Source organism: Budorcas taxicolor, chromosome 23 (assembly GCF_023091745.1).
Source record: "Budorcas taxicolor isolate Tak-1 chromosome 23, Takin1.1, whole genome shotgun sequence".
In the NCBI taxonomy this organism is placed as follows: domain Eukaryota; kingdom Metazoa; phylum Chordata; class Mammalia; order Artiodactyla; family Bovidae; genus Budorcas; species Budorcas taxicolor.
The window spans coordinates 22,824,483-22,845,854 of NC_068932.1; the positions used below are offsets into that span (position 1 = coordinate 22,824,483).

The 21,372-nt window shown below is 55.2% G+C and overlaps 1 protein-coding gene across 2 annotated transcripts in view; it reads left to right on the forward strand.

Annotated features, from left to right (window-relative positions):
- SUFU (SUFU negative regulator of hedgehog signaling) overlaps positions 1–20,395 on the forward strand; it is a 110,103-nt gene extending 89,708 nt beyond the window's left edge. For both annotated transcript variants that reach the window (XM_052660694.1, XM_052660695.1), the window contains exons 9-12: positions 3,989–4,123; positions 5,642–5,780; positions 14,698–14,766; positions 17,127–20,395. In XM_052660694.1, the coding sequence (XP_052516654.1) occupies positions 3,989–4,123; positions 5,642–5,780; positions 14,698–14,766; positions 17,127–17,216 (433 nt within the window). In that variant the 3' untranslated portion in view covers positions 17,217–20,395. The remainder of the gene's footprint in view (positions 1–3,988; positions 4,124–5,641; positions 5,781–14,697; positions 14,767–17,126) is intronic.
- The last annotated feature ends 977 nt before the right edge of the window (positions 20,396–21,372 follow it).

Consider the following 21,372-nt stretch of genomic DNA (forward strand, 5'->3'; position numbering starts at 1 on the left):
AAAGAATGGACAATTTGATGACAGTTTTAATAGAAATAAAGTATCCCAAGCAAGAAAGTTCACAGTCCCTCTGTAATCTGTGCTGGTTAAACCACGTACTGTATTTCCACACATGGCACTTCAGCTTCACTTCTGGACATGACACTAGAGTTTGACAAGCTAGAGTGAATGCAAGGGAGAGTTACTTGGATGGATGGATGGATGATTTAGGACCTTATCTTAAGAATATAGTTGAAAACCACAATAACAACAGCAAAGAATATCATTGAAAGTTGGGGCCACAAATCTTGGAAGAGAAACTCTTGTTGGGCTGTGGGAGCAGCCTCGGGGATGTACAAGGCTGTCATGGAGGATGAATTAACCTACTTCTGGCTGACTTAAGGACCAGTGGATGAGAATTGCAGGAAGGCTCATTGTGCTCATTGCACAGGAAGGGAGCCCTGCCAGCACGTCCCTCAGCAGAACAAAGGCCTCAAGGGATTTTGTTGACCTGTAGTTGGGCCTTCCCAGAATACCAGTGGTTGACCAGGGCCCACAGTGACTCCTGCCCCATCTCAGAAGTCCCCCTCCCAAGCCCAGGGTAAGGACCTTTGCTCAGAAAGGGGGACTGACTTGGCTAGAGGCACTTGGATTCTGGGCCCAGGGTAAAGGCAAAGAAGTCTCTGTTAAGCTATCAACATTCCTGCATGAGGAGCAGATAGACTTCTAGAGGCAGCCGGCTCACATCCTGGTAATGCATTCCAGACACATTTTGAGTACCTACTACATCCCAGGCACTGTTTGATGCTTCACCTAGGTCATCTCATTCAATCCTTATAAGGAAAGGGTGTTATTATTCTTCCCATCAAGAAGATAGTAAAGCTTGGAGAGAGGTTAAGTTATTTGCCCAAGGTCATATGGGACTCAAACCCCAAACCTACGTTTATTAGCCACCTTGCCTCCCCAAGCATACTTCATCACCTGGCTCCATCTCCCCAGCAGCCTCTGGAGGTTGCTGGCCTCCACGCCTTCCCTGGGAGCAGTTCTCCCCTCCAACCCCAAAGCTCTGCCTTCCCCTCCACTAGGAACTCAGGGAGAAAACAGCCCAGCTGAAAAATTAGGCCACGCTGGCGAGCACACTACTTATTTTTTTATGACTAAGATTAAGCTGACAACCGTGCAAAACATTGCAAACCTGTGTCGGCTGCAGATTTAATACCTCACCCAGCCCACACAAATAATTCATGCTTCTGCATCGATGTCCAGAAAAAACAAATCAGCAAAAAGCTGGCTCCTGCATGTGTCCGTGCGTGCGTGCGTGTGTGTGTGTGTGTGTGTGTGTGTATGTGTGTGTGTGTATCTGCCCTGTTTCCATTGAAGCAGCAGGCCGGAAATACCCAAGCTCCAGGACTGCAGATCTAGCATTTTGCAATTTTTTTTTTCTCTTTAAAGATTAAAGTACGTTTTCAAATGATTGAAGGTTGGTGGGAGGTGTAAATGTGGGCACTTGTCACATTAATTCTTCAGATGATTAAGTTCTTTTCCATTTCTTTAAAGCTGTTTGCACTTGGGTTTGATGTCCTCGTTCCGGGTGAGTGTGTTGTAGCAGTTACCAAGGTGACTTTAGCTGACTTTCAACAATTTATTTTTCCCTCCAGCTTGAGACGTCTCTAGCCCTATGTACTGTTGATTCTGCTCTCCCAGCCCCCTGCCCCCACCCCCCAGTTGCTATTCATCCGCATTTTTGCCTGTGTCAGAGAGGCCCGCTGCCTGGCCCCGTCTGGCAGCTGGGCTGGGAGCCTGGTGGTGGGTGATGTGTCTCAGAGGTGACACAGGGAGGTGATGGTGAGAGTCACACCCTGGTTCTTCCTCTTAAACTCACTCTGTAACTGTAGGCTTATCCCCTCTCCTATCTGAGCCACAGTTTCCTTACCTGTACAAGAAGGGTTAACCACAGAAAAATTTACCTGGTATAAGGTCCTACTCTGGAGCGGAGTAAGGGCTCACCAAAGAGGGCTGCTGCCTTTCCTGAGTCCTGCTCTTGTCCAAGCCCCAAGGCTGATGTTTGGTGTTGCCCTCCTCCGAAGGGAGGCGTGGTGGCCAGGGCCTCAGGGGAAGAGAGCTGGTCAGAGGTCTGAGGCTCCCACACTGGCCTGCCACAGCCCAGCTCTCTGACCTTGGATGCCTCACCGGCTCTCTTTCTTAAAGGAAAGAGGTAGATGAAACATCCTCAGTTTCCTTCCAGCCCTGAAATTCTGTGACCTGCTTGGCCAGCGTGTTTTGTCTTCTTCACAGGTCTCCTGAAAGGGCTTGTCAAAGGAGGTGCTAGGGCAAAGGGCAACTCAGAGTTGGCTCTGGGAGCCCAGAGGAAGAGACTACTTTGTGAAAGAGCAGTCACATCTGGGGGTGGATCCACGCAGCTGGTGGGAATGGTCCCTGTTACTTGGGCTTATAAGTCGCTGCCTCAGCGGGGCCCCGTGCTGCGCCATGTCACCCTCCATCCTGCCTACTGACCTCACCTCCTCCCTCTGGGGAGGTGCTGAGTGTCGGGGTGCCTCTTGGGCCACAGGCTGCAGCCCTCAGACCTCCAGTGTGTAAGGAGGTTATCAAACCCAGACATCCTGGATGGCTTCTGCCGCTTGAATGATAAATGACTAAAGCTTCTCCCCCAGTATTTCTTGATTACATTTATTCATGTTTGGCTGTGCCGGCTCTCCGCTGTTGCGTGTGAGCTCTCTCTAGTTGCTGGGGCTACTCTCTAGTTGTGTTGCATGGGCTTCTCATTGTGGTGGCTTCTCTTGTTGCCCAGCACAGGCTCTAGGCACACGGGCCTCAATATTTGTGGTGCGACGGCTCAGCTGTGGCACACGGGCCTAGTTGCTCCTTGGCATGTGGAGTCTTCGCAGACCAGGGATTGAACTCACATCCTCTGCGTTGGCAGGCAGATTCCTACCCACCCCCCCCCCCCAGGGAAGCCCATCACCCAGTATTTTGATTGGACACTTGAGTAATTATTTTGAAATTCACAGTCCAAACGGGGATCCAGTCTTTTGAATGAGATCAGTGGGTAACCCTCACTTCCGGCTGGGGCAGATTTGCGAGGTCGTCACTGGGGGCAGCTGAATTTGAAAGAGTGAATCTTAGATTGCAAAGGGGCCCTGTGGCCCAGCTGTGGAACAAGCTGTGGGTGGGAAGCAGGACGGGAAGGGGTGTGAAGCAGCAGTGGCAACGTGCCGTGGCGGGAGCCTCAGTCAGGAGGAATCTGGTACCGCACTGCTGGGGCCTCATTGCCCAGTAGGGTGGTGGCCGGTCCCGCTCCCCAGCCAGGCTCACAGATCTGAATCCCGCGAGCCTTGCTCTCCACCCTTCGGTGAGGCTTGTGTCATTTCCTGTTGGATGAAGGGTGTGTATGTCACTGTAGCTGTGGGCCGCCAGCAGGAGTGTGCATGCTCTGAGCCTGCTCTGATGTCACAGCCTTTTCAGGGTCAGCTGGAAGGAAGCTTTCAGAGCCAAGTCTCCTGGCACTCTGGCACCCCAGCATTGGAGAACTTGGGGTCTGGGGCTCTGAGGCAGCAGAAGAAGGGCTCCCAGAGACCCCTGCTGCTATCTGAGGGAAGAACAAACCACTGTGACATAGCTTTCCTACAGTGTGTTGGCCAAAGATGAGGTTTCAGAACTAGACCCACCTGTGACCAGATCCCAGCTCCACAGCCCCCGCTGTGCAACCTGGACAAGTTACATCACTGTCTTCATCCCAGACTTCTTATCTGTTAAAAGGCCGTAAAAATCGTGCCCACCTCACGGGGGCGCTGTGCCCACCATGCGAGGGGTGCTTCGCACAGCAGCTGGCACTTGGCAAATGAGGGCTGAGTGAATGGTGGCTGTTGTTATCTTTATCATCAGTCACCATCCTTGTCGTTGCACAGGAGCCCAGCCTGGGAGCCTCCCGTCCTGCTCTGCCCTGCGGTTTTCACCTTGTGCTGAACCTGTTCCTGTGCTTGCTTCGCAGGAGCCGCAAAGACAGCCTGGAAAGCGACAGCTCCACGGCCATTATTCCCCACGAGCTGATCCGCACGCGGCAGCTGGAGAGCGTCCATCTGAAATTCAACCAGGAGTCAGGAGCCCTCATCCCTCTCTGCCTCAGGTGAGCGCCACAGAGCACAGCTTGGCTTCAAGGAGCTACCAGGCCTGTGCTTGCCCCCTCATGCCTTGGTGGAGTCTAGGACCTTGGTGGGGAGGAGAGCTAGTCAGGCAGCTCCAGCCTGGGCCTGTGGGCAGGCCTGTGGCCCCCAAGCCCACCAGTAGCCCCCACGTCACTGAAGAGCTCTCCTTTGTGCAGAGAAGTGTTCCCCCAGCCCTGTTCCCTTACAAAGGTCCAGTAACCTAGGGTGTCTCAGACCACCCCCCTGCCATCCCACCAGCCCAGTGGCAGGGGCCCTGGTAGCACTGGGGTGGTAGGGCAGGGGCTCCAATGGGTGGGACTGTGTTTTCTCCTGCTTTGCTGTTTTTCCATGCAAAACACTCAGTTTTATACACCCTGTGGCCCACATACTCCTTGAGGGACTCAAAAGTCCAGACTGTGTCCCTTCTGCCGCCATCCACAGTGCTAGAAACCCAGCCCCAGGGCCAGAATGCAGCTCCCTGCATGAGGACGCTGCCCTGGGGGAACCTGTGCAGCTGGCTTCCTCCACAGCCCCGGGGTTCCACCCTCAATTTTACAGCAAGAATAACTGTAAACCCAGACAACAGTGACAGGAAAGAAGGGGGTTGTACTTGCTAGGACCATCCCCACTATCCCAGAGCCTGGGTGGAAACCAGCCTGGCCCAACAGGGCAAAGACAGCCAGTGGTCAGAGTGACCAGTGGCTGGCCGGGCCCCTATACAACCCCCACACCCCACCAGGAGCCCAACCACCTCCTCCCCCAGCTCCCTCTCCGGCCCAGGCTCAGGACCTTTAGGCTGGTGAAGGGTTAATCTGAGGCAGCCTGAGGAAGCCAGGAGCAGGGTTTGCTTCCTTTGCTGACTGACATCTCTGTCCCTACAAGTTGCCCCTGCCCACCCTTCCCCCAGGTGTTATTTCCAGACTGGGGGTTAACAATAACTTCTGTGGCTCTCTCAGAGTGACCCTACTTGGCTTCAGCCTTTTTTAAAGATATGGACTTGGTAACCATTTAAATCTCACAAGAGGCCTGGGAGTGGGTGGACCAGACACAGGGTTGTGCTGTGAGGGCGCCGTGCCATCACCCAGGGGTATGGGAAATTTGTTTAGGGGCTTCTTCATCCCCACCCTCCAAACAAAGAGGGGCCCGATCCCCCTTTTAGCTCTGGCCCTGACCTTGGGCATGTTACTACCTGGCCCCTCTGGCCTCAGTTTCCTCACCAGGACACAGAAGAGGTGGACCTCTCTCCCCTTGCAGCCCCTCTGAACGCTGCTCTGGTGTCTGCCAGCCTTGAACACTTCGGAAGGATGACAGTAGAGAACTCATGAGAGGCTTCTCTTGGGAGGTGTTGAGATGAGCATATTTGGTTAAGTCCCCTGTTAGTGGGCAGGTGGTCAGTCAGGAGGGCATTTTCCAGGCACCCCATCCCGGGAGCGTAGCCCCCACAGCCCCCGAGCGCCCTGGCCAGGCCCCCTCTCACTGTCTCACGTTCCCACCCCCAGGGGCAGGCTCCTGCACGGACGGCACTTTACATATAAAAGTATCACAGGAGACATGGCCATCACCTTTGTCTCCACTGGAGTAGAAGGCGCCTTTGCCACCGAGGAGCACCCTTACGCAGCCCACGGACCCTGGTTACAAGTGAGAAGGCTCTTTCTCTTCTGCCTGCCTCCTTTCCTGTGCCCACCACCTCCCTGTCCTCCCTTGGCAAGCTCCGGGGGTGCCTTCCTGAGAGGCCAGTGGTGAGATGCCATGTCGTGTGTGGATGCTTCCACCTAGCCCACCAGCTCTAGGAGCACTTCCTGGCCTCTCCCTGTCCCCCAAGACAGGAATGGTAACTTTCCAGGCTCTGGCTGTGGATAATTCTGTTTGCCATAGAAATTCAGTTTTGAGGGATGTGCGACTTTCTGCATTTCAGGTAAACCAAGGTACAGGAAATGAGGGGTGTAGCAGGGCAGGAGGGATTGTGGAAGCCACTCTCCGCTATATGGGGAAGCCCACCAGAATACCTAGAAAGTAGGCATCTGAACCTGGACCGTGCAATGGGCTGTGATGGGCAGGTCTCAGCAGACCAAGCCTGCCCCCTCTCATCTAATGGTCCTCCTGTGTTCCTGATGGACACCCAGCTTCTCAGTGCAAACCTGCTGGCTTTTTCCAGAACACTTTGTCCTTCCTTTGCTCTTCTGGCTTGGGCACAGCCTCGGGCCATTGCCAAGCAGGGTACCCAGACCTGACAGCCACAGGCCTCCTTCCAATCCCCACCCTGCCCAGGTCTCTAACGGGTGCTTGGCCTGGTCCAACCCACTCCCAGATGTAGCGGAGGAACAGCATCCTACTTTGTCTGTTGGGGGCATGGGAGAAGGAACACGCCACCTTACCTCTCGGAAAGGGAATCTGACCCTAATGTAAAAGATGACTCTGCCTGTCTGTGGTGTGTCCTGGGCAGTGGGGGGCAGCAGTGGGCAGGGGGCTTACAGTAGAGAGGAAGAGAATTTTGCTGGTTCTGTGGGTTTAGGCCAGTCTGGGGGGTCTGTGAAGTGTATTTACCATTAATGTAGGCATGCTTTTAGTGTGTGTGTGTGTGTGTGTGTGTGTGTGTGTGTGTGTGTGTGTGTGTCTCTCTCTTCAGACTAGCTCCTCCCTCCCCCTCCCCACCAAAATACTAACCCTTAATTAAAACAAACAGCAAACAAAGGATACCAACCAGACTCCCAAGACTAAGCTGAGGTAGAAATGGAAGCCAGGGCTTTAGGGATATTGTGTTCCATAAATTATCTTGCCTTCTTCCACTGTTGTTATCACACTGTTTCATAACAAACTTACTTTGAACCATAAAGTTATAAATACATTTAAAAAGTCCCACTTGGTAACATTAGATTTCTGTCCATGTGGTGTTGGTAGTTACCTTAGGAAAAGCTCTGAAGTATAGCATTTGAAATTAGCCCGGAACAAGTGGAAAGCAGGGGCGGCACAGAGCTGGGAAGGAGTGAGGGGTGGACCATGCAGGAGACCCTGCCCCTGACAGGTCAGAGGTCATCATCCCCAGCGGGTGACAGTGTGTTGACAGGTCTCAGCAGAAGTGTCCTCAGTGCTTTGCGTATTGAAGGTTAAGCACTTTTTCTTGGGAAAGTAGAAACTAGAGCCTCCCCAACTCGAGAATAAGTGCCACCCAGTTGCCTTTGACGTGCTAGACTCTGAACCTGTCCTTGGAGCCCCGCCATCCCTCCTGGAACATCTTCCTGCCTGGGGTGGAGGTAGGGGGTCAGCATCTGCAGTTCTCAGCAGCCTGGTGACCTGGGCCTCCAGAGGGCTCAGCACATGTCACGTTGCTCCTCACTCCCCCCAAAGGTCTGGACCCAACCCTGGTTCCCAAGCCCCTGATTCCCTAGCTGCTGGGGTTTCCTCCCAGCTCAGCTCCCCTACGCCTCCCTGGCAGCCCCTCAGCCAGCTCGAGCACTCGCCCCGCTGACTCCCAGCACATGGTCCCCTCCCAGGCGCTGTTGCCCGGGGAACCGGAGCGGTGGGAACCAGCCGCTGGCCTCGGCATGTTTCAATAAAGTCGCTGTGCTGGGAGCTGCTTAATCAAAGGCCTGTGTTATGGGCTCATTAGCGTGGTCCACCACGGGGGCCAGCTCACAGGGGATCTCCCGGGAAGGCTGGCTGGGGCCCGCTCCCCAAGCATGCACCCTAATTCACCAAGGGGTTTCTCAGGCCCTGTCCAAGGAGCCTTGGGAAACCCTCTGCCCCTGCCCCCAGCCCAGCCCTCCTCGTCTCCCCACCCCCAAAGCAGTCAGCACTTTCTGCATCTGACTGCCAGCATCAGCCCGCCTTCCTCTCTAGGGTCTTGCCACTGTGGTCACAGGCAGCTCCCTGGCTTGTGGGAACCTGGGCTTGTAATTACTTGTGGGCCTCTCAGTCTCCCCCTGGGGCCGCCTGTCTCGCTGGGAGTCTGAGGACCTCCTGGAGGTCTGGGGTCAGGCTCCGGGTCACCAGTGAAGGCCTCGTCCACTGGGCCAGGAAAGACACTGGGCCCTTTGGAGGGAGACCCCAGCAGAGACACTTGCCTTCACCTCCTATGGGAATCTCTCCCTCATGCTTCTGGATTCCAGGATGTCTCCCTGGCCCCTGTGTGCCCAGGCCTGTGGGGGCAGGGAGGCAGGAAGGAACTGAATGCAGCAGCCCCAGGACTGCGGAGACCCAGACTTCTGTTCTCTTGGCTGCTGCTGGAACACTCTCCGTTGGTCCCAGATGAATTGGGAGGGGCTAGGATGACTTTTCTTGCATCAGCCTTCAACAGCCTTGGAAGCCCTCGCTCCCAGCCTTGGCACCTTGTTCTGGCCTCCAGCCCAGGCCTGCTATCTCTTGGGGAAGTGGCATGGCAGAGACACCCCACATGGGAGAAGATGACAAAGGAGAGCCTGAGAGAGAAAGGCAGAAAGTGAGGGAATCTGGGCCCTTTCCGGGGTTTCTGGAGCAGCCCCAGACAGGCCCCCACACCCACCAGCTCCTGGGCTGGCACCTGCCTAGAGGCTGCCCCCTTTCTCCAGGTCCACGCTCCGCCCCCCCCCCCCCCCCCCCCCCCATCTCTCCAGCCCCAGGAACGTCAAGGCCTGGCGCACAGAAAGGCAGGGCTGCCTGCCACCCCAGAGTGAGCACAGCGGACACTCCCTGCTTCCTGGAGGAACTGGAGAGGCAGGAATCCTCCAATTCCTTAGGCTCTTCAGTTTCCGGAGGTTGACACCAGACTCCTCTGTCCGCCCTACCCTTGGCTGTTTTTATCTCTGCTGAGATGGTGAATGCTGTCAGCCAGCTCCAGAGGAGTACAGGAGGGTCTTTGGACCTGGGGAGGCCTGCCAGCGTCGCTCCTGCACACACCTTCCCCCAGCATTCCTCAACCCAGTGGCTTTAACAAGCCTCTCTCCCTTGAGTCTGTCAACACTGGGCTGTTAGTCTGAGCGGGAGCCTGGCCCAGAGCTGAGTCGTTCATCCATCCCCAGCCAAGATTGATCTGAAGGGGGAGAAGTCGGCCCCAGAGGTCACTCAGAGGTCACATCACCAAATATGAGAATATTTTTTTTAAGCCCTGCAATGCTTTCTCAGCTGTGTGGTGTCTGACGGCTCACCCAGGTGGCCCCCCTTTCCCAGCCATTCTCTGCCAGCCTTGATGGGAGGCCTGGGCCTTGGGAGAAGACGCCCAACAGCTGTTCAAGTGGGCTTCCAGGCCAGATCTGGGGAGTCACTGCCAGGCTCTGCTCCTCGCCCAGTGGCTGACTCACCCCCCCACCCTGTGGACAAGCCTCAGCCTTCTCCTGTCCCACGCACCCATTTGGACATTGTGTGGAAGACACTTGGTGAACCCTGGTCTAGGCCCTGTGCAGCTCCACTTGCTTGCCTCTGCTATTTCTCCTTCCACTGGTGAACGTGGAATCCGAGAAGACCTTTGCTTGGCTGTCCAAGGGTCCTCGTTGTCCCAGGTACAGCCATAGGGCTTCAGTCCCAGCACTGTGCCTGGGGAGGTACAGGAGAGAGGACTGAGAGGGCCTGTCGTGCCCTCACCAGCTGCCAGCCAGAGCAGAAGTCTGAGCCCGCTCCTGGCCACCTCAGCCAACCCTTCGCCACCCACCGAGAACAGGAGATGAATGCGGCCTCACTGTGCGGCTGCTGCAGCGGTACCTGCCACACCCGCACCTCTGCCCCTGAGCCTGGGGGTGGGGAGTGGGGGTGCTCCAGGCTATTGTCTAGCTTTTGTCCGGCCTGTTGGTGTTGGGGGGACGCAGACTGGATGGCTTCCTGGTCCCTGCCTCCTCCCTGCCATCATGGGTGCCAGAGTAGCTCCTTGGCAGGCCCTGCCCTGTAAACAACACATTTCCTTCCCTGAGAGAAGGAAAGGGAGGGAAAAAGAAAGCCAAACTTGTTGGGAAGCAAGAACAACGTGTCAACACGAAGAGCAAACAAGGCCCCAGACAAAGTGCGGATTGTCACACCGAGGGGAAGGAGTGGGCATTGTCAGTGCTGTTTGCAGACTCAGAAATATCACTGACCGCAGACATCTGAATCAGATCTGCAGTGGCTGGGCCCCTGCCTGCCCCACCGCCAGGCCTGCTCAGGGCAGGCACGATGAAAGATCACTTTTCAGGTTCCTTCTGGAACTTGCCGGGGCCTGGGGAATTGGGAAGATTGTTGACGATCCTCCGTCTTCACCCGCCAGCCAGCCTATCCTAAGGCACTGGGTGTGAGCGCCTCGGAGTAAGTTGCTGGCCTGTGTTCCAAGCCCTCTCCTTTATCAAAAGCGGAGCCTGAGAGTGGGGGCAGGGAGCCACTGCCCCCCTCACAGCTCTACCAGTCAGAGCTGGTGGGAGAGCTGCAGCCACTAACTCATCCCTGTTGGTTAAACCTGTGCCTAGACCCACTGCCCCTGTGAGTGTGTTTCCCCAGGGTACCCTCCACCAGGATCTCCTGCAGGGAGGGGTTGGTTGCCTTTTTAAAATGCAGATCCCTTGACCTAGCCTGAGCTACTCAGATTCAGAAGGTCTGGATGGTGCCTGGTATCTCCAGGTTTTCAAAATCCTCACCAGGGAGTTTCTTCTCAGATTGCTTGGGGGGCTTCCCCCGTCACTGGAGCGTCTTCTCCCTCTGAGGGCTGTTTGAGCACAAACATAAGCATCTTAAGCCCAGTTCTTGGTGATCATGAGCATCAGTGAGTGCTGTTTCAGTATTTGTATTATTTCTACTGCTGTTTTCTGGACTGGAGCAACTGTCGCCTCATGTGCACGTTTACCAAGCTGACCTGGAAATCTGCCCCATTGGAAACTATATTGGGGTATGGTTTGCCTTCCTTTCCACTTGGCCAACCTGGTTTTGAACAGCTGCATGTCTGTGATGCCGAGGGTTCCAGCCCTCTTGAGCTGAGCAGGTGGCCAGGAGATGTGTTGCTGGTTTTCCAGGCCATTGGGTTGAAGCCAGAGTCACTTCCACCTCCCCCAGCAGAGAAGAGAAGTCAGCTCTGAGTATATGAGGCTTCTAGAATTGAGGTGCCCTCCCCAGACAGAAAAAGAGCATCTTCTACCACCATGATGTCAGGTCACTGCTCTTCTAAAGTCCAGACTTGACTTGTCTTGACACCCGCTCGTCTGCACAGTGGAAATGATGGTTACCTTCCTCACAGGATGGCCCTAAGATGATACCAGTCAAGCACTTAACCCTGTGCCTGGCACATGGAGGAGGCGCTGGTGCTTCTGCTGCTGGCGGTGTTATCCTTACTGCTGTCATTCTCATAACCCTTCTTATTATTATTTGTGGCAGAGCCAGGCAGCTCCATGGGGACCCAGGGAGCTCCAAGAGTCCCAAGTCCCAGAACTGCACAGGCTTTTCCCACAGTTGCATCACAACGGCGTGTCTGTTCCTTGTGAGAGCATCCAGAAGCTGCTGCGTCGTGGCTGTCTATCTCCAGTGTCCTGTTGATAGGATCTGTTAACATTCTCAGCTCCAGGTCTGAAATATACAAAGAACAGGGCCTGTTTGTTCAATTCAAGCTTCTAAGGTTTAACTCCCAAAGGGAATTAAATTAGGTGCCTGGAGCTATGACAGTCTGTCGTGTTTCTTTGCAGGGAATGTCACCCTTAATATCATGCAGATCTCGTGTATAATTTTCCCCATTCAATTCTTTTAAAATAATGTGAAATTTCCAGCAGGAACCAGCCAGTCACCAAAAGTGAAAATTGAGGAGCCACTAGGGTTTGTCCCTCCTTTTCGTCCTGCCATCCCCTCCCCCAGCTGAGTATAAAATGAGTCCACACACAGATATTAATAGTACACACTTGGTACACTTTGGTCTACCGAAAGCCACCGTAACTCACACTCTCTCCACCAACTCCACGCTTTTGTCAGAAGAACTGGCTTAGGAGTGAACTCCTGTTACTGGGGTTATTTTTCCCATTTCTCCAGCTCTTTGGAGTCTCTCTGTGTGGTCACTATTCCTGTGAACCCTCCTCCGTCCCCGCTCACCCCCAGCCCTAGTTACAGTCCCAGGCCTATTTACCTCTCTGGCAGAAATGTCCGCCCTCCCAAGTATTTGTGGGTTAGAAATCAGTTCAGCCTGGCCCGGACTGGAGCCATTGTAATATAATTGGGTTTTAGGTATGCTTGTGTTTGTGCTCACATTTGCAGAGATGGCAACAAGCCCCGGAAATTCCCAAAATGTGAATATGACTTTTGTACTGCTCAAGCAGACTGGTGATAACTGGTCGAGAGACTCCAGGCTTTGGGGGGCGGGGGCGGGGGGGCAGTGGGGGCCCTGGGATAAGAGCAAGAGGAGCAGAGGCTCCGGCTGTGGGAGCTGGAATCAGGGGCATTGGCAGCGCCCCAGTAGTCCATGAGAGGAGTCACCCGGTCCCAGCTTAGGGAGCCAGGAGGAAGGTGGGAGGGGGCATCTCAGGTGGACATTCTCACAGACTCGCTTTGCCTGTCCAAACTTTGTCTCTGTCTCGACTTGAAGCCTAAGCTTCTCAAACAGAAGCTGGTGAGGAGATACGGGCTGGTGGTTGGAGCTGTTTTGTCCCTGACTGGGGGCTTGTACCTGAGAAGGAGACGACCTTTGGCTCCCTGTTGACCCCAGGAAGGTGCTTGTCCAGCTGGGGAATGGACTGCTTTCATGGCTGTTTCCCTAGGGCTCTACCCAGGGCCAGGCCTAGCAGAGGCACCCAGGGAATGCTTCTGGAATCAAGTAGGTTGACGGGCAGGTGACTGGAAGAATCAATACACGACTAAATGCGGTGAGGGTTAGACTTCAGGATTTGGAAGCTCTGCTTTGCGCACTAACTTTAGAGTCCAGACAAGACTGGGACATGGGGACTTCCTGGTGGTCCAGTGGTTAAGACTCCGCCTTCCAGTGCAAGGGGCGTGGGTTAAATCTCTGGTTGGGGAACTAAGATCCTACATGCCATGGGGCAATTAAGCCTGCCCACCCCAGTGAAGACCCAGCTCAGCCAAAAAAATAAGGGCCAGGACATGATCTTTTCTCCGCTGCTCACAAGCTGCATGACACTGGGCAAATCTCATAACCTATCTGTGTCTCAGTTTCCTCATCTGAAGGAGATAAGCTCTATGAGCGGTTAGCATAGTGCCCGGTGTGGTGGTCTGCCCACTTGGAGTAGTTTTCTCATCCCTTGCTCACACCTCCACCCAGTCAACTTCCTCCCTTTGGAAACTTCCATCCTGTGAAGTGCCTAGTGAGCCTGCTTGCTTGCCCTCCTTCCTCTGCCATTCCACTTTGTCTGATACACTGACCTATTCCAAATGTTGAGACATATATTCTTATCAGACTGGACAATTCCCTGGGGAAACCTGCTGGTATTTTCTCAAGTCCTGGATCCTCCTCCTTGTCATAGGGGACTTTTCCTGTATCTTGGTCTTCACCTTGTTGTTTCTCTTCCTCTGTCCCCACATCCCACCCAGGGGCATTCAGAGGCTACTGGAGAAAGCAAAATAGAGGTGGGGAGAGCCACAGCCTGGGGTTACAGAAGGGTCGGCTGCAGAGGTCAGGAGGCCCCATGGACCAGCATGGGGAGGAGATGGGTGGAGGACAGGATCAGGTTGGGAAGAGGAAAGACATGCCTAGCCTGGGCCCAGTGTGGGACTGGCCTGAAGAGAGGGGCCTGCTGAGAAGAGGGCCCTGCAGGTTGAGGAAGTCCTGGGTATCCTTGCTGTTGACCACATGCGTGGTTGACTACACACATGGGTGAGGGTGGTGGTTGTGCCCCTGAACAGAGGGGCAAGGCTGTTCTCAACAGCAAGCGTGAAGCCACAAGGTAGCAGACTGGAGCAGTGAAGTGGGATAGGTGGGAGGTGCCCTGGAGAAGACGCTTCTTAAAACTTGAAGGACTCAGTGGCTGAATGGGGCTAGCAAGGCAGGGCTTTGGGAGCTTGGGGCCTGAAAAGAGGTAGACACTACACATGGGAGTTGAGGAGTCCCTTTCCCTTTGGTAAAATGAGAGAGGCTGGCGCAGCTCAGACATTCCTAGAGGTACCTTCCAGGGCATTTCCAGATTCCAGGCAAGGCTTGTATTCCAAACCCTGACAGATTCCTTTGTCCTCCCAAGTAGGACTGGGGGAACACACGAACCTTGTTAAACAAGGGGGATGTTGGAGTCACTCTCCTCTGCCCTTCAGCTTTTCTGTCTCCCCTCTACCATACTGCAACGTGCAGGGTGCCCGGACTGCCAAATTGCGGCCTTCCCTGCCCCGTCTCATGTCCCTCCTGGGACCAGCACTGCCGTGTCTCCTGACGTCCTCGCCCTGCTCCCTACGCTGCTGGACGTCCTTCCTTCTCTGCCCCAGTCCCTCTGATACTGTAGGCAGGTGGTGGTGGGAGGTGGGGGCAGGCTGGGGGTGACGGTCAGGGCTAGGCCTCCAGTACTTGCCCTGGTCCTAGGACACATCGCAGTGGGCTCATCGCTCCTCCATGGCCTGAACAGAGGTCTAGAGCTTGGCAGTTAGCAAAAAGGCCATATACTTTAAACAAATAATAATAATAAAAGCCTGTCTTGTGCCTTCTTCCCAGATTCTGTTGACCGAAGAGTTTGTAGAGAAAATGTTGGAAGACTTAGAAGATCTGACTTCTCCAGAGGAAGTAAGCTGTTTGGTTCTCTCTGACAGCAGGTTCCAGGCTCCGGGAGTCTCTGAGTGTGTGCTTGTGTCTGTCTCTGACGTGTGCAGAGAGGCTGGAAAGGAGACCCTGGAGATGTTAAACGGCTTTATTTCACTTCCCTGAACCTCCCCCTGCCCCACCCCCAACCCTTGTGAGGACACCCAGCAAACTATCTGAATTGCCAGCTCCCGAGAATCTCATTGAAGAGGCAGCCAGGGCCTTTAGGCTAGTACAGAGTTCTCCTCAGCCCCTGCTGTTCCCTGGCAGGTTCTGAACAGAAAGCCCACGCCTGCTGCCAGAGAACATTCCATGGAGGAGTTCTGGTGGGCAGCGAGGGGCTCCTGCTCCAGCCTCAGGCCACCCAGGAGCCACTCTCCCTCCCACCTCTGCCCGCGAGCACTCCCCTCTAGGCCCGCCTCTTCCAGGCCCAGACGAGCTGCGGGCCAGGTGGGGGCCTGTGCTTGCCCTGGCTACTCCGCTGGGGTACAGGAGAGGAGCCCACAATCCCCTTTGTTTTTCTTCCTTGTTCCCGGCATCCTCATTTGTGGGGACTTACCTCATCCTGGAAAGTCCCTTCCCCTCCCCCGGCCTCCTACCAAGCAGCACCCCAGCGGGGTTGAGCCTTCCTGGCCTCACAGTCCTGCCCAGATAGGTTAGTGGAACATTAGCACGCTGATAGTTCTAGGGCTCTTCTGGGCTCTCCCCTGTCCGGGGGCAGAGACAGACCCTTCTGCCCTTTCTGCCCGGAAGTGTATTTTGGGGAGAGCTCCTTCACCTCTTAGGGGCCAGGCTTCCAAGCCAGAGCGAGGCCAGGCAGGAGCCAGCTTTCAGCCAGGACCCAGTCAGCCTGGACACAGAGGCCTCTAACGGATATCCACAGGGCGGAGGACCATCCACAGGGCAGGACTGGCCTGTCCAGGTCTCCAGATGGACAGGAACTCCTCAGAGCCTGAGGTCACCCCTAGTGGGATAATGTCTTCTCTCTTCTCATTTATACATTCAAAAGTCATTAAGTACCCAGTCTGTGCCAGCCAGTCAACCCCCACAAGTCACCAGCCCCTGAGGTCCGGCTCCCATTCAGTCAGACCAGAGCCGGCTGCCCAGAAGTGCTTCCGGAGAGGCCATGTCGCACAGGGACGGCACGGTGCCAGACTGCTGCTCTCGGCTCGGGTGCTGGGGGGGTGGAAGGGGGGTAGCCAGGCAGGAGGGACAGGAGCCAGAAGGAGCTTAGTAAAGTAGGTCACTAAAAATGACTTTTTTTTTCCTTTCCTGTCCAAGGCTGTCCCCACACCCTGCCCTCCTCTCCACTTTGGTCCTGGCTTGGACAGTCCCCCATCAAGAGGGAGGGAGAGGGAACCAGCCGGGCAGTGTCAGGCCGTCCTCTTCTAGCACCAGCTCTGGGCAGGCTGAGGGCCCTGCTCTTCCCTCCTTCCCAGCTTGCTCCCAGATTAGCAGGAGACCTGAAAGGCAGACCCTGCTCCTAAATCAGGGAGCATCTATGAGCACCAGCTGTGTGCCTGCTGGCCCCATGCAGGGTCCTCGTATACACAGGGCACATGTCAGTCTCTTCCCCTACCCCTCTCCAGAAGCTTGAAAAACAAAACTGTAGGCAAATCAGTGATTTCCGGGGAGTCGGGTCATAAGAACCTGGGCTCTCCTTGGCCACTGCCAGCACCTCTCAGGCTGGTAACCCTGGGAGGCTTGTGAGGATGAACAAGGGGGAGCAGGGTGGGGAGCTCCTCTCAAGTTTGCACCAGGCCTAAGAAGTCACCTCAGACCACACTAGCTCTGCTTCTCCACTCCCACCAAGGCCAAGGCAGGGCCTCCTTCCTTTAGGACCCTTTGGCAAAGGCTCCAGAGGGCAGGTTCCAGCGTTCTTCCCTGCCAGCCTCAGAAAGGAGCCATGGCAGGGACAGGACCGCAGAGTTCCAGACCTCAAGCCACTTCCCTGTAGCATCTGCACCCTCCCCTGCCCCCCCATCCTCTAGCCCCGGGGCCTCAGGGAGCAGATTCCTTACATGCTTGTGGCCAGAGGCAGAACCAAGGAAGTGAGCTGGAGGGAGGTCAGCCCAGTCAAGAAAGAGTCAGAAAACAAGCCTCCTCCAAGCCCAGTTAATTATTGGCCGGGGTGCAGGGAAGGAGGGGTCAGCAGTGGATCCCAGCCTCTCACCTGGTTCAGTATTCGTGACTGAAGCCAGGCAACCAACTGGTGGTCTGTCTTGCCCCAGCACCCAGGAGACGGGGCCTGGGTGAGGGTCCTGGCCTCTCTAGGCAGTGTGGGAAGAAGGCAGTGGATTCTAACCGTGCATCCTCTGGTTCTGTGCTTGTTGCCCCCTCCACAGTTCAAACTTCCCAAAGAGTACAGCTGGCCAGAAAAGAAGCTCAAAGTCTCCATCCTCCCCGACGTGGTGTTCGACAGCCCGCTGCACTAGCCTGGGCTGGCCCTGCAGGGGCCAAGGGCGAGCCCAGCTGCTTCCCGGTGACTCCAGTGTAACAACTGCATAAACGAGATTCCTGCAAACACAAGGATAAGTGTGAGGATGACTGCGTAGCCCCTACACCTCAGCCCGCTGGGATGCCCTGCACAGGCCGCAGGGCTCCCCCTCACCTGAAGCTCGGGGGGGTCTCCGCACCTGCAGCCGGCCGAGCCACATGACCAGGCTGGGGCCCCAGTGGGCTGCAGTTGGGCAAATGTCAACCTTCCCCTCCTGCTGCCACCACAGATTCTGGTTTGAGATTTGCCTCTGGACCTCTGATGTGCCCCCAGGTGGAGACAGGCCTCATTCCCACCTACCCTCTGCTGCATTGCCCAGCGGGAGGAAGGTGTAGCAGCCACCTACCCTGCCCAGCTCAACTCTGGGAAGCCTTCGGTAGTCAAGCTCTTCTGGCGGTGGAACGATTCCTTTGATCGTGTTTGGTTTTCTTCCTCCTTATTTTATTTTGTAGAAACCGGATGGTATTTTATTGCTCTTCAAAGATGTCCAGAAGCCATGTAAATATGTTTTTTTTTTTTTAAGAAAGAAAAAACAGAACTTTATTTCCAGATGAACTTTCTCATTCTCACAGACAAGGGCCTGGGGCCGTCTCCCCCAGAGCCGCCACCAGAAAAGCTGCTGGTGTTCGCCTGCCGGTCAAGGCCTCGGAGGAGTCAGCTTCGCACAGAGGCTTTTCTTCCCAGCCAGGCCTGGGGGAGCCGAGACACTCCCCCATGCAGCCTGGAGCCCAGTTTAGCTGGGGCCAGGAAGGGCTGCTGCTGGTTCCCAGGTGGACTGGGCTCCCACAGAGTTCAAGATCATCAGGGTCTCTGAGACTTGGTGACCTCAGCCTCATCTTCTAGGCATTTTCCTCCCAACCAGGCCTGCCTGAGAGCAGGCGAAGCTCAGCACTTCACAGACCATCCCCACCTGCCACTCAGGGCCTGGGTCTCCAGCTCTTTGCCACTTCTATCCCATTTCCTCATCCACTGGGCCTCCCAGCCTCCAGGCTGCAGGACTCTGACTTATTAAAAACAGAAGAATCAACCTCTTCACATGTCTTTCACATTAGTTTTGCAAACACTGCACTCTACTGCCTTCCATGCCTTCCATTCATTTCTGTGTTGATTCATTTCTCATCCTTCATTCTCCGCTTGTCCTGTCTCCTTTCCGGCATCCTGGCCTCTGGTCCTTGGTTCCTCACTCCAGTACTGCAGATCTCCCGGTCTTCCTGTCTCATAGCCAGCCTATCTCTGACCCATAGTTTGGGGGTTCTTCTGGGGTTGTCTCTCACTTTTGACCTGTAATCACAAGCCCCTCTCAGGCCCTCTTACCCCTAACTCTGGGGATGGCAATTACAAGACCACCCTTCTGGCTCTCCCACAACAAAGTGCTTTTGTCTGTCAGGGACCACACAGACAGACAACATGCCTTGCCCTTGTCTGCAACCGCCACACACATGGGCACCACCAGGAGTGCCGAGGAGCCCCCTAGGGCACAGGGCACCTCTGATGAGCCATCCAGCCAAAGAGCTGCCTTCAGGGGCCACGAGGGTGGCCAGGCTGTTGGACTTCCAAGGGGCCATTCGGGTCTGGCTCTTTCTCTGCTTACACTCTCAGGGCTACCTGGTTAGCGCCATCAAACTCAGAGCTTCAAGGCAGATCTGCCTGGCATCTGGGAGACACATACCACCACCACCACCACCCCACCCACACCAACGCAGCAAAGGTGGGAAACCCTGTGGACCTGATGCTGGCAGCAGCTGTGCCTTCTGCTCTGAGGACTTTTCCAGAAGGACATTTCCTGGTCTTCACCCACCACATCATCCCCACCTTGAAAACTCTTGTCTTTAGATGTTTTGTGGCCAAAGAGGTGTCATTGACTTGCCTCCTTTCCTTGCCATCCTGACCTGCTTCTCCACAGATTCTTTCTGGGGACCTGCCTCTACCCTGCCTGCTTGGCATCGGGGCAGAGGGGTATTTTCTGAGCTAAGTTTTGTGGTCAGTACAGAAGGCAAAAGGGAAGCAGGTGAGCTCTGAGACAACAAGCCTGTGAAGCCTGTGGCTCCTTCCTGCCTCCCCCCACCCCTACCCCAGCCCCTCCTCTTATTGGGAACCTCCAAGGTTCAGCTGAGACCAGCCTCCATCTCCTTTCCCTACAATGCTTTGGCTCCAGAGGAGTGGCAGAGCATCTACCATCTCTGCCCAGACCTCTTTCCCTTGAGTGGTGGTGCCTTCCAGAGGGGACTCTTCACTGAGAGGAGACCCTCATTGAGGATAAAGCAAGACAGACTGGGGGGCACATTCAGCACAGCACTTGGCATATGGCAGGCACTCACTAGATGGACCCCTTCTTTCCCTCTCCGTAGCTCTTTGGAAACCCTGACCTCATAGTAAGTTGGGGAGGTTAAGAAGTCTCCCTCCCTACATCTGCCTACATAGGCTTCCCAGAAGCTTGCCCCTTCCTACTCTGTCCCTCCATGTCCTTGTGACTGAAGCTTCTGAGGGGAAGGGGCTCCTCCATGCTGTTTGCTGGCAACACAAGGTGGACACAGCCGCGGCTGCTCAGGCCCAGTGTGGGCTGCAGGAGGCCCACGGCCCCAGCTGCCATTCTGTGGGGGTGGAGAAGCTCACGCAGGGTCTCAGGTCTGCCTGGGGAGCTGGTGCCTCTTCCTGCCCTTCTCTTCCAGAGGCGAGGCTTCAGGGCAGGGTCTGGGAAGCCTTGGGAAGAATCTAAAGGGCTAGCATGTTTTAAAAAATTAATGCAAGTTCTTGGGACTGGGTTTTGAGATTGAGAACAGGGGAGAAACCTGCAGGTCCGCCCCTATGGGGCAGACCAGGAGAGAATTCCCTTGACTGTATTTTTTTATCTGGTTGTCTTTCCTCGCTGGCTTCCAGGTCCTTGTGTCAAGTGAGGTACCTGGGTCCCTGTTATAAGTCAGGAGTCCTGTAGAAAGAGCCCTCCTTTTGTACAAGTATCTGAACGCTGCAATGAGCAGACTTTTGTAAAAATTTTATATTAGTTTCTAATGTCAGTGGTGACTCGGTTCCTGGGGGCTGCAGCCAGCCTGGGACTTTTGTAAGAATTTTTGGGTGACTCACTTAGATGTCGTTTCCTTCTTGTCCCCTCTTCCTCTGTGTAATCTAAGTGCATTAAACGTATTTGCAGAAGTGCCTGGATCTTGTGCTCCTTTCTGGCTGCCTGGAGTAGGGGAGCGGAAAGCCTGGGGCCCTGGCAGAGGGGTGGGTTGGACTCAGCCTCTTAGAAGAAGCCAGGATGTGGAAAGGCCCAGAAGACTGATGTTGGGAGTGGAAGGGGTGCCAAGGAAGCAGGATCACGCAGCGGTGACTCTTCAGTCATGCAGAAATGACTTCACAGGGACAGGCTCTCTCATTGGTCTTGAACTCCTCTAAGGTCAAGGGGGTAGGAGGTGGAACAGTCTGGGGTGTTGAGTGAGTGGGTAAAGACCCTCTCTTCTGCCTTTTTTCCTCCCCTCCTCTCACCAAAAAAAACAAAAACAAAAACAAAACCTTTTTCCCTGGGAAGGCAGGCCTTCCTCAAGCCCAGTTTGGAGTTCTTATGCCCCTTTCAGCGAGGGCAAGAGACAGCAACAACTCCCACCCCCAACCCCACCCCCAGCCACCTACACTCAACCTCCTAATCCAGGGCCTGGGGTAGGCTCAGAACTGGCACGCCAGCCCACCCTTCCTGTGAGATCTCCTGGGCCTGCTCCGGGTGAGGAGGCAGGTGGATCTTCCTTCCCTGAATCGCCCAGCTCCTGTCTCTCCAGGGCCTGGTGTGGCAAAGCAGAGCCTAGTGCTAGAGGGGGAGAAGCCCCGAGAGGCAGGCAGGAGAGGGGTCTGCACCCAGCCCAGGTCCACGACCCCACAGGACTGCTCTGGGTCCTCACACATTCTTCCCCTTCCTACTAGGCCTGCTTGTCCATCCTGGGGAGTAGCAGGGCCCTTTTCTTCTGGTCCTCAGGATGGAGCCGTAGCACCCAGGAGGATCTGCAGGAGTCCTGGGGGTGGCTTGAGAGGGTAGGACCTGAAGGAGTCAGCTCCTGTCTGAAGGGCTCTTAGCTCCCCTCCCTGTCCTCTTGAGAAGCAGCTGG